The 13,385-nt window shown below is 35.3% G+C and overlaps 1 protein-coding gene across 7 annotated transcripts in view; it reads right to left on the reverse strand.

The window, feature by feature from the left end:
- JAML (junction adhesion molecule like) overlaps positions 1 to 13,385 on the reverse strand; it is a 32,297-nt gene that overhangs the window by 17,373 nt on the left and 1,539 nt on the right. For 2 of the 7 annotated variants that reach the window (XM_074302251.1, XM_074302245.1), the window contains exons 2-5: positions 8,484 to 8,639; positions 7,797 to 7,899; positions 7,391 to 7,487; positions 7,111 to 7,170 (exon numbers count right to left, since the gene is read on the reverse strand). In XM_074302251.1, the coding sequence (XP_074158352.1) occupies positions 7,111 to 7,153 (43 nt within the window). In that variant the 5' untranslated portion in view covers positions 7,154 to 7,170; positions 7,391 to 7,487; positions 7,797 to 7,899; positions 8,484 to 8,639. The remainder of the gene's footprint in view (positions 1 to 7,110; positions 7,171 to 7,390; positions 7,488 to 7,796; positions 7,900 to 8,483; positions 8,640 to 13,385) is intronic. The other 5 variants (XM_074302246.1, XM_074302250.1, XM_074302249.1 and 2 more) reach the window with 5 other exon arrangements.

The following is a 13,385-nucleotide window of genomic DNA, read 5'->3' on the forward strand; positions in this document are numbered from 1 at the left end:
CCAATGCTATATAAACTATTTGAAAAAATAGGGATTGAAGGAGTCCTACCAAATTCCTTTGATGACACAGACATGGTACTGATACCTAAACCAGGTAGATCGAAAACTGAGAAAGAAAACTATAGACCAATTTCCTTAATGAATATTGATGCTAAAATCTTAAATAAGATATTAGCAAAAAGACTTCAGAAAATCATCCCCAGGATAATGCACTATGATCAAGTAGGATTTACACCAGGAATACAGGGCTGGTTTAATATTAGGAAAACTATTAGTATAATTGACAATATTAATAATCAAATTAATAAAAACCATATGATCATCTCAATAGATACAGAAAAAGCATTTGATAAAATCCAACATCCATTCCTACTAAAAATGCTTGAGAGTATAGGAATAAATGGACTATTCCTTAAAATAATAACGAGCATATATTTAAAATCTTCAGTAAACATCATATGTAATGGCGATAAACTAGAACCTTTCCCTGTAAGATCAGGAGTGAAACAAGGTTGCCCACTATCACCATTACTATTCAATATAGTTCTAGAAACTCTAGCCTCAGCAATAAGAGCCGAGAAAGAGATTTAAGGAATTCGAGTAGGAAATGAGGAAATCAAACTATCACTCTTTGCAGATGACATGATGGTATACTTAGAGAACCCCAAAGACTCTGCTAAAAAGCTATTAGAAATAATTCAGAATTTTAGCAAAGTTGCAGGATACAAAATAAATCCACATAAATGTCAGCATTTTTATACATTACCAACACAATCCAACAGCTAGAGATACAAAGAGAAATTCCATTCAAAATAACGGTCAATAGTATAAAATATTTGGAAATATATCTACCAAAGAAAAGTCAGGAATTATATGAGCAAAACTACAAAACACTTGCCACAAAAATAAAGTCAGATTTAAATAATTGGAAAGACATTCAGTGTTCTTGGATAGGCGGAGTGAATATAATCAAGATGACAATACTCCCTAAACTAATCTATTTATTTAGTGCTATACCAATCAGACTCCCAAGAAACTATTTTAATGACCTAGAAAAAATAACAACAGAATTCATATGGAACAACAAAAGGTCAAGAATTTCAAGGGAAGTAATGAAAAAAAAATTAAATGAAGGTGGTCTAGCTGTACCTGATCTAGAACTGTATTATAAAGCAACAGTCACCAAAACCATTTGGTATTGGCTAAGAAATAGCCTAGTTGATCAGTGGAATAGGTTAGGTTCACAGGGCAAGATAGTGAATAAGAATAGCAATCTAGTGTTTGACAAACCCAAACATCCCAACTTTTGGGATAAGAATTCATTATTTGACAAAAACTGCTGGGAAAACTGGAAATTAGTATGGCAGAAACTAGGCATGGACCCACATTTAACACCACATACTAAGATAAGATCAAAATGGGTCCAAGATTTAGGCATAAAGAACGAAATCATAAATAAATTGGAGGAACATGGGATAGTCTACCTCTCAGACTTGTGGAGGAGGAAGGAGTTTGTATCCAAGGGAGAACTAGAGACCATTATTGATCACAAAATAGAACATTTTGATTACACCAAATTAAAAAGTTTCTGCACAAACAAAACTAATGCAAACAAGATTAGAAGGGAAGTAACAAATTGGGAAAACATTTTTACAGTTAAAAGTTCTGATAAAAGCCTCATCTCCAAAATATACAGAGAACTGACTTTAATTTATAAGAAATCAAGCCATTCTCCAATTGATAAATGGTCAAAGTATATGAACAGACAATTTTCAGATGATGAAATTGAAACTATTTCCACTCATATGAAAAAGTGTTCCAAATCACTATTGATCAGAGAAATGCAAATTAAGACAACTCTGAGATATCATTACACATCTGTCAGATTGGCTAAGATGACAGGAACAAATAATGATGAATGTTGGAGGGGATGTGGGAAAACTGGGACACTAATACATTGTTGGTGGAGTTGTGAAAGAATCCAACCATTCTGGAGAGCAATCTGGAATTATGCCCAAAAAGTTATCAAAATGTGCATACCCTTTGACCCAGCAGTGCTACTCCTGGGCTTATATCCCAAGGAAATAATAAAGAAGGGAAAGAGACCTGTATGTGCCAAAATGTTTGTGGTAGCCCTTTTTGTAGTGGCTAGAAACTGGAAAATGAATGGATGTCCATCAATTGGAGAATGGTTGGGTAAATTATGGAATATGAATTTTATGGAATATTATTGTTCTGTAAGAAATGACCAACTGGAGGAATAAAGAGAGGCTTGGAGAGACTTACATCAACTGATGCTAAGTGAAACGAGAAGAACCAGAAGATCATTATACACTTCAACAATGATACTGTATAAGGATGTATTCTGATGGAAGTGGATATCTTCAACATAGAGAAGAGCTAATCCAATTCCAATTGATCAATGATGGACAGAATCAGCTACATCCAGAAAAGGAACACTGGGAAATGAGTATAAACTGTGAGCACTGTTTTGTTTTGTTTTGTTTTGTTTTTCTTCCCAGATTATTTTTAGCTTCTGAATACAATTCTTCCTTTGCAACAACAACAACAACAAATTCGGTTCTACACATATATATTGTACCTAGGATATACTATAAAATATTTAATATGTATGAGAATGCCTGCCATCTAGGGGAGGGGGTGGAGGGAAGGAGGGGAAAATTTTGAAACAGAAGGGAGTACAACGGATAATGTTGTAAAAAAAAAATTACCTATGAATATGTACTGTCAAAGAAAATGTTATAATTATAAAAATTAATAAAAAAATTAAAAAAAAATATTACACGTGGCTGTTCTTGAGCGTGCTACCGGTTATTAAGCTATAGATTCAAGAGATCGTGGCCAGAGACCTTTGAAGGCCTCAGAGGAGGCAAGCCGGGTAGAGTTGACACTGCAAAGGTCAGTGGTCAAAGGTACTCTGTTGGGCCTAGGACAGACTAGTAATTGTAACTGCCAGGAGGGCATGTTACAGAGAGATATGACAGGATAAACCCAAACTACCTCTTTGTGGAGGGAGGAGTTCTAGACAGGAGTTCTACAAATTGCATATTAAACTTTTTCAGTTTGCTTTTTTTTTTCTTTTTGTTTTTCAGTCAGTTGTACTGAGTATTTTCCCCTCCAAAAAAATGTTATTTGACATACAAGATAACTCTCTGAGAGGGAGAAATGGAGGGATACATTGGATGCTATGGTGATGTCACAGGTAAAAGATATCTATAAAAAAATTTGGGGGGTAAAAAATATGATCAAATATGGAAAAAATATCTAATGTGAGACAAGAAGTAAATAACTATGTACAAATGAACTATATACAGGAGAAATTGAAAATAATTTCTGAAAATAATCAAAGTAACTAGAATTAAGAGGGATTAAAAATTTATTCCTTAGAAGGTAACCATTCAACTTGGATTAAGTGAAAAGAAATGTGCCATACATAATATTCCCTACTTGTGCTTCTCATATGCATTTATGCAATATCTCATATGCATTTAGTTATATGTTATTTATATTCGTTATTCATATTGGTTGTACAATATTATTGCATGGAGTACATTATTGCACATTTGTTATTTAAATGTATATCCTATATACCTAACAAGCTTCATAAAGGCAGGTTACAGCTTCTAGCTAAACACAACATATCCCCAAGTACCTAGCACAATACTCTGCACACAGAAGATATTTAACAGAGGCTTGATGGACTTGAATAAATCATAAAAATGCTGATTGTGGGACTTGCAAAAACACTAGCTGATGCCTTTAAATATTCTGTTCCATCCCTTGTGTGTGGAAAAGAAACAGGGGAAGCCCAACTTTCTGATCACCTACTTGTATAGCCACATCTAATAAACAGGAAGTAGAAAAATCACAATTCTTGCTCTTGGTCAAAAAGGCACTGGTTTCCTAATCTAAAAAGCCAAATCATGGGTTTGTTGAGAGAGAGAGAGAGAAAGAGAGAGAGAGAGAGAGAGAGAGAGAGAGAGAGAGAGAGAGAGAGAGAGAGAGAGAGAGAGTGTGTATGTGTGTGTGTTTAACTCCTAGTATTTTAAAAAAGTATAAGACTTGCTGGCTGATTCTGGCTTCAGGACAGATCACAGGACTCCTTGCTACTTGGCCAAGCATACACCCTCCTCCCTGACTCAGCCTTTTGTTTACCCTCTTTTGCCCATCTTCTTCCCTCTGCCACTGACTTCTCAGCTGGTGGGCCCTTCCAACTGCTGCTATCTTCTCATAAACTCCACAAATCATTTCAAGGTCAATGACAGAAAATATCATTAGATAGAGCAGTATTTCAGATTTCACAGCCCAATATCTCTGCAAATAAATAAAGCCAGGGAAGAAATGCAAGAAAGGGAAAGGGACACAGGCACAAAGATACAAACTAGGTTATAATGAGATAGAGATCCTGCCCAGTTCAGTTAAAAAAAAAAAAAAAAAAAAAAAAAAGCCAAGCAAAGCCACATGAGGATAAACAAAATCAACATGCCAATCTTTTCATCCAAGATCTCTTCCCTGAGAAGAGATATTTAACTTCCTCCCCAGCAGCCAAGATCCCAAAATCTAAACATAACAGAAGGGATTCTTTTGAAAGGAATCAAATATCTCCAAAGAATACCAGCAGGGAAGGCACCTTCCTGTAAACCAGATAGTTGGTTAACATTTGGAATGAGCTTGAGAATAACAAGTACAAGGATAGCTACTTCTAAAGCAAATATCGAAGGAGCTAATTTTAATACTATTTTTAAGGGAATAGTCGATAGTCATAGTGTCAAATTTAAATAGAAATAGAAGCCACTAAATTATATTTAAGGATCCTTGTAGGCTTCATATTGGCTATGTTTTAAAGTAATATTATCTAAGTTTTATTATATTTTAATTTATTTTGCTAATTATTTTTCAATTATATTTTAATCTGGTTCAGTCCAAACATAGGAATGTTTGGGTTACATGTGGCCCATAAACTCTATAACTGACATCTCTGGTAAGTAGCATTTTTCCCCCTAAATTATGCTGTCTGTTCGATAGAGCTCTCATTTTTGTTCCAGTATCATTTTTTAATTCTTTCATTTCTTCTAGGAGCTCCAACATAGCTTATGGCACATCTGAAAATTTCTTTCAGGCTTTACTTATAGATGATGTAGTTATTCTTCCGGGTTTATTTCTTGAGTGTCTCTCTCTCTCAAGCATCTCTTAATTTTCATTTTCTTCTGTTCACTCATTTCTCTAGCCTTACTTCACAAAATAGGACTCTGAGTTGATGTCAGACCCTATGTATCTCAGGATGGGACAGCAAGGACTTCTTTGGTATTTACCTGTACTATCTGGTAAAGGCACTGTGCAAAAGGGCAGTTGATATAGAGTAGTTTGACTCAAAGCATACCCTGAAAGATGCCCTTCCCATCAGAGCCGCAGGCTTGTGAGCCATGATTTGGGGTCAAAGTAACAGAACTACAGGCTCTAGTTTTCTTGGGTTAGACCCTGATCAGGTCCTCCATATAGAATGCATCAGGCTTTAAGTTTTCTGGGCTCATTCCTCATCTGGAAACAGAAAATCATCAGGAGACTTTACTGCTAAGCTGGGCTTTTCTGTCTGGATGACTTCTTTAGATCCCAAAGGTTTTTGCCTACCTCTTTGACTTAGACGGGCAACATGAACTTACTGTAATTCTTACATTTCTAGATCAATTATTTCTGTAAAAGTTGTGAGAAAGCTAGATTTTGCTGCTCCCTTTTTCTTGGCCATCTTAAAGAGTGGCCTGTCTAGAGCATTTAATTGAAGATCTGCCAAAAGAGGTAGGATAAATGCCAGAAACAGAATTTGAGACTGAAGGATGAGCTTTTACAGAAAAATCTTAGTAAGCAACTGCAAAGGAAAGCTACTTCTCACATTTGATGGGGGCAACCTCCTCAAAAGCAAGATAGGCAAAACCAGGACACTAGGCAGAATTTCCTAGATTTAGGCCAGCTTCCATGCCCAGCCAAAATAGTACAAACTTATCACACAGGCCACTGGAAACATGCCCAAATGCCCTCCTACATATGCTTCCCTCACATATACACACATACACACAAACACGTTCTCCAAGGTACAGCCTTTGTTTTTAGATGTGGTTATGCCTCATATCTACTGGTAAAGGTCCCTGCTATGGGCAGCACACTAAGTCAGATAATGGCACAACTTTCACAACTTCAGAGAGCAAAAGGCATTCATATATACATACACATACACACACAAGCACATACATTCAGGACCTAGGCATCAATAGCAAGATATAGAGTAAAAGCATTCTCTCTTCCTGCAAAGCCATGAAGCAAACAGAAAAAAAGGAAGAAAAAATTAAGACTAATGGGACCCAAAGTTCTTCACCCACACCATCTCTAAAACTATTTTTAGAGACCAGATTTAAAAATCTAGACTTAGGTTATTACTTTTTCCATCAACTTCAGTATCCTCTCTGACCTACACTTTAAAAAAAAATCGGACTGCTATGGCTTAAAAATTAGCCCTTTAAAAGATAATAACAATGCTTAAATAAAAATATATGGCTATATAGTATAAGTTTTCAAATCATTTTCTTCCAATAACCCTGAAAAATTAAGAAATTTAAGAATTATTGTTTCCATTTACAGATAAGAAAACTATGGCTCAAAAAGGTTATCTGATTTACCCAATATCATATAAACAGCAAGAATTAGGGCAAGTATTCAAATTTAGGTCTGCTGACACCAACATTAGCATGCTTTTCATTATATATCAGGCTGTCTCTCAGAATACTCTAATGAAATGTCAAATAATGGCACCTCAGAATATCCAAAAAGAAGCAGGATACTACTCTTCATGGAATAGAGAGAAATGCCAGAAACAGAACTGAGACTGAAGGATGAGTTTTTACAGAAAAATCTTTTTCCTAAAAAAAAAAAATTGTCCAATATATTTTAAGATAAATTTTTCAACAGAACTGCAAAGAGCAAAATTATTGCTTCCTTCTCAAAACACAAAGAAAACTGAAAACAAAACTGGCTTAAAAGAAATTGAACAAGGCTCATAAGAAATGAAGTTTCACAGTTATACCCTCTGTCTCTACTTACCCAGCAACATAGATAGCAATTTGAGTTCCAATGGACAAAACATCCTGCTTTTTTTTCAACCTTCAAAATAAGAACAAAGATAGAAAAGTTTTAAGTCAATTTCAAGAGAACACACAGCAATCAATATACACTGACACTGAGGCAACAACCCTAAATGTAATCCAATGCAGCCTAACAATTTCACATTTTAAAACACTGAAAGTTAGCCTTGAAATTCCCATCTGTCTCCTCAAATAAACTGGAAATTGTAAACATCATGAAAAGATGAGTGATAGAGTACCAACTTAAGAGTCAAGAAGACTTGAGTTCAAGTTTCCCCTCAGACACATGGCTGTGAGTCCATGAACAAGTCTTTTGGTCATAGATGAGTTGTCAATCTGTAGGGACAGAAGAGTTGCCATATTTAAAGTTCCCCATATTTATGAAATTCAAATCTAGACCCTCTTCTATTCCTATCCCTCCCTTACCAAAACCAAAGAAGAATGGATAAGGAATTTGAATATAGTAGAAAATGGACATAAAAGGCAAAAAGTCCTAAGTCACTTAACTCCATCCATGTAAGAATGCAGTCACACAAGGTGACTGGAGACTGGAGAGGGAGGAGAGGAAATTAGCCAGAGAAGGGACAGAAGGTAGAGAGAAGTTAGAATGTCCAGATAAGTAATGTTATCCAAACTTCAGCCTACCCGCCAGTTCCTCAGGTCATTAGGGAGATGATTTCAGCTTCACATGAGGCAACTGGTCTGTCAGGTCTACTTTCTGTTTCTTGCAATGGAAGGGGAGGTCATCCTTTGCCAAAAGAAGGAAAACACACCATATTAATAAGCTAAGAGGAAAGGACTCAGGAAAATAGAAAAACTCTTGCTCTGATAAGTATTCTTATAGCATGTCTGGCTTTATTCATAATGCACATCTGAGCAAGAAAAGATCACCTGAAATTCATGTTTCCAGTGCCACTCTCTACTTCTTAACTCTACCACCATCAGAAAAAAAAATTGGCAAACTATACCAGGAAGCTATACTGTTGTGCCACAGTTCCCTTTTATTGTCCTGATTCAGTTTCCCTAATTTTCCTGACCCAGTTTCCCTAAATTGTTCTGCCTCAGTTCCTAATTGTAATGCTCAATCCTGCAACACCACCATTCACTCTTAATCATCAGAATGTTTGATAGAATAAAGATCTTATATCTTAGATGTTACTAGTATATCAAGTGCCTCTCCCTCTCTGGTGCCTCCCCCATTATGTCATCCCCATCCTAGGTGCCTCCACACATTATGTCATTGTTCTTGTTACCCTATAAAAGAATCTTTGTATCTGACATTCATTGCTGGATTCTTGGAGAAGATACTCTCATTCATCCCTAAGACCAAACCTGTAATGTGCTGTTGTCTCCAGAAGCTGCCGATTGCTCTCTGGGAGCTCTCTGCTGTGTCAACTCAAATCTCTCATACAGATTCTTCTTCCTGTAGAGAACCGTTGTCTCCAGATAGTTGCCATTAACTCTGGTCCAGAGAAGTGATTTCCCTCCCTGCAGAGAGCCGCGACAAGTCTGGTCTAGAGCAGAGACTCCCTTTTCCTCCAGAGCTGCCCTCTTTTATCCTCCCAGAGAATGGGCGTGGGATAATGCAAGGGCTTCTGGGAAAAATTACTTCAACCAATGAACTTGCTGCTCCTAAGCATGCAAGTTCTTCCCCAGGAATTCACAAGTAAAAACTCCCAGTAAAGGCCAGAACTAGAGAATTGTCAAGTACCGACTTAGCACCTAGTAAGAACCTAATATCTCATTATCTCATTAGCACTTAGTAAGAACCTAACACAAACCATGGATCCATTTGGTTTCAGTAAATCCCTCCCTTTCAAATAAAATATTAAAACTCTCTAATCTCTATCTTGCCTCAGTTTCTCTGGCATTATAATACAAAAAAGGGAGGCATCACAGATTAATGAAAAGAATTGTGGTTTCAGAGTCAAAAGACTGGCTCTGCTATTTAATCCTTGTGGGACCCTGTCCAAGTAACTTCTTCTCTGACCTTCAGTTTCATGATGTGTAAAATGGGGGAAGAAGAGGAGTGGAGAATAATACTTAGTCTGCCTTTCCCATAGAGTTATTTTACCAGATAAAATAAGTAACAGCATCATTTACTACCACTTTGTAAACTACAACAAAGTATACTAGAAGAGCAAAATAATAACAGCAATATATACAAGAACTGGGGAATGTAAATAAATTGTAGTATAAGGATATAAGGCAACTAGGTAGTACAGTGGATAGAGCACAAGGTGTGGAGTTAGGAAGATCTGAGTTTAAATCTGGCTTCTATGTGACCTTAGGCAAGTCATTTAATCCTGTTTGCCTCAGTTTCCTCATCTTTAAGATGAGCTGCAAAAGGATATGGCAAGCTACTCCAGTATATCTACCAAGAAAACCCCAAAAGGGATCACAAAGAGTTGGACTTGACTGAAACAACAGAACATAAAGATATAATGGAATAGTTTTGTACTTCAGAAAAAGATAAATATAAAGAATTTAAAGAAACTTAAGTCATAAAAAGTAATACAGAATGAAGAAAGCAGAACTGAAAGAGCAATTTATACATAAAATTCTTTTGCTTTTGATCTGAATTTGTGATTTCATCTGTAGGAAATTCCCTATACAGAAATTCCAACATTAATACAGAAGAGCAACTTGTCTGCCACTTTTTATAGTCTTAGAAAATTGTTTGGGGCATTGAGAGATTAAGTGCCTTGCCAACAGTCACAGAGCTAATATGTATCAGAAGCAAGACTTGAATCGAAGGCCAATCTCTCCATCTACTCCACGCAGTGCCTCAAATTGATTACAATTGTAGAAATTAAGGCTTTGCATATCAACAAAATAATTAGACAACCTTGTTAAAGTTTACATAAGCACTTTTGCTTAATAATTAATCAGTAAATAACAGAAGTGTACAGTTATGTGGCATAATCATTTGTATCCCTCTTTTCTGTTTTTTGTAATTGTTTTCCTTTGTTTTGCCTTTTTCTTCTTTTGTTATTGTTCCTGTACTTCAATCATATTGCTCAAGGGAAGTTAAAACAAAACTTAATAAAAATATTTCTAAAACAAGATACAAAGTATTAAAACTAAAATAATAGAAGCTCATTGTCATAACAGCACAGAAGACAAGAAGAAAGTAGTTTATTTGTATGGATTTCTTTAAATCATATAGCCAAACATGAACATACTTATGTATGTTCTATAGACTATAAGCCAAAGTGACCAGGCTTGTGTTTGTAAATTTTAGAAAAGGGGATGGCAGGGGTAAGAAAGTCTGAATTACAATGAATGCGAGAATTGGAAAATGGTTAGTAGAAACCTAAAGATATAACTAGTGATTGCATTGATTTAGATACATTAAGAATCATGTTAAATTCCCCAAAATTCTAAGTACATACAGCAACAACCTGACAAAAGTTGGTCAATAAGATGGATGTCAGTTCAGCATCAACGTTATAAAGAGATACTCTTGTACCCTTCATCGGATATAATCTTAAATTAATATTATGTTTGTAGTACTTGAGCTCATGATGACTTATACATATATTAGACCAAAATTGAAACCATCAATGTGGACACTTCTTACAATTGTAGCACTCTTTAAAAAAAAAAAAAAAAAAAAACAAAACAAGAGATGACTGAATCTATTTGCTAATTCTATGGGTTACTTAGTCACAACTAAATTTAATGAAAAGGGGGATGCAGTCTTTTATCAGAATTTAATACACCTACAATATTTTCAGAAAACTCTGACCTATTTTCTCTAAAGACTATAACATAGAATTGCTGACCTGTATCAATAGAGCAAGTTTTTATACCCAGAGTTCTCTATATAGATAAAATCTGATTTTTTTTTAAAGTGACTTACTTAGAAAAGCAAAAAGAGAGATTCACAGAATTACATTGCTGAAAAGGAGTTTGTGGGCCATCTCATCCAAATCATACCTGAACAAAAGGCCTCCTATAAAATACTCAAACATATGTGAATCTACTGCTTCCCAAAGCAGCTCATTCTACTTTAGCATATCTCCCACTATTATAAAATTTTTTCCTTACATTGACCCTAAATTCTATCCACTGGTTCCAATGCTACTATCTGAGACCACACAGAACAACTCCAATCCATTGCTTTTCCATTTAAAAAGTCCACTTGAAGAGTGCAATCATTTCTCTATTCTGCCCCCTCCCCCACATCCCATCTTTTTTTATCTAAGCTAGAATCTCCAGTTTCTGCAACTATCCTCACATGGCCTACTGTCATCATTCTAATGACTTCCTTCCCTTCTTGACACACTTTAGATCACTTATATATTTCCTAAATTTTCTTGCTTAGAACTGAATAAAATACCCAAGATGTAACCTGACCAGACTAAAGAAAACAGAAGTCATATATCTCATTTAAGATATTTTGGCTCTTTTAAAGAAGCCTAAGACCACCTTGGCTTTCTTAGCTGCTGACTCTTGCTGAGCTTAGGGGGCTTTAAAATCCCACATTTTTTAGATGAATATCCTCTCTATTCATTCTTTCTTCATCATATACCTGTGAGGTTGAATTTTTTTTAACTCCAAAAATAGGTAAATTTCATCTTATTAAAATTTAGTACAATGTGCAAAAACATTTGTGGTAGCCCTTTTTGTAGTAGCAGAAACTAGAAACTGATAGCATTTCTTTTGTTGTTGTTTGCTTGAATTTTATTTTCTTTCTCATTTCTTTTTCCTTTTTGATCTGATTTTTCTTGTGCAGCAAGATAACTATGTATGCCTATAATGGATTTACCTATATTTTTACCATGTTTAACATATATTGGATTACTTACCATCTAGGGGAGAGGATGAGAAGGGGGCAAAATTGGAACACAAGGTTTTGCAAGGGTCAGTGTTGAAAAATTATCCTTGCATATGTATTAAAAATAAAAAGCTTCAATAAAAATTTTTTAAAAGAAATTAAAAAAAAAAGAAACAGGAAACTGAGTGGATGCCCATCAGATGGAGAGTGGCTGAATAAATTATGGTACATGAATGTTATGGAATATTATTGTTCCATAAGAAACAATCAGGAGGATGATTTTAGAAAGGCCTGGAGAGATTTGCATGAACTGATACTAAATGAAATGAGCAGAACCAGGAATCATTGTACATAGCAACAAGAAGATTATACAATGATAAATTCTGATGGACATGGCTTTTTTCAACAATGAGATAATTCAGGCCAGTTCCAATGATCTTGTGATGAAAAGAGCTATCATCTCTAGGAAGAGGGCTGTGGGAACTGAATATGAGTCACAACATAGCATTCTCACTCTTTTTGTTGTTTGCTTGCATTTTATTTTCTTTCTTTCTTTTTCTTTTTGATTTGATTTTTCTTGTGCATAATTGTATAAATATGTATGCATATATTAGATTTGACATATATATTTTACCATGTTTACCATATATTGGATTACTTGCCACCTGGGAAGGGGGTAGGGGGAAAAGAAGGGAAATTTGGAACACAAGATTTCACAAAGATTAATGTTGAAAAATTATCTATGCATATATTTTGAAAATAAAAAGCTTTAATTAAAAAAATATTTAATTCAAAATTATATCTTATCAAGATTTGTTTGATTCTTGGCTTTGTTATCCAACTCTAGCTATCCCTCCAAGATCTGCCATTTACAAATATGAAAAGCACACTATCTGTGCTTTATCCAAGTTGTTGATAAAAATATTATAAACAGCAAAGAATTCTGGTTGGGGCACTCCACTGAAAATTCCCAAGTTGACATCAGGGCATTATTGTGTACTCTTTATGTCTAGCCATTTGGAGAGTTTCACAATGACCCAAATTGTCTGACTCATACTTCTCTATCCCTTCTAAAAGAATATGAGATTTTTCTCAATTGCTTTGCAAGAATCTTGGTAAACTCTATACCATTCCTCTGATTACAATGACCTTAACAATTATTTTTAATTACTGACTCTTTTTATGCTACAAATGTACCCAGATCTCTACCATCCAAAAACCTTCATCTGGCCCTACAGTCCCCTGTATTCATCTTCTATGTCTGTCTTCTCATTTTCACAACCAAACTTCTATAAAGAAGCCATCTACATCAGTGTCATCCATTTTCTTATCCCATTCAGCTCTCAGCATCTTGACATGTCACTTTGGACCCCATTCCTCAATTCAAACTGTTCTCTTCAAAGTCACCTACTATTCAACTGCTAAATCCATAGCCTTTTCTCAGCCCTCTT

The sequence above is a fragment of the Sminthopsis crassicaudata genome, chromosome 3 (assembly GCF_048593235.1).
Source record: "Sminthopsis crassicaudata isolate SCR6 chromosome 3, ASM4859323v1, whole genome shotgun sequence".
NCBI lineage: Eukaryota > Metazoa > Chordata > Mammalia > Dasyuromorphia > Dasyuridae > Sminthopsis > Sminthopsis crassicaudata.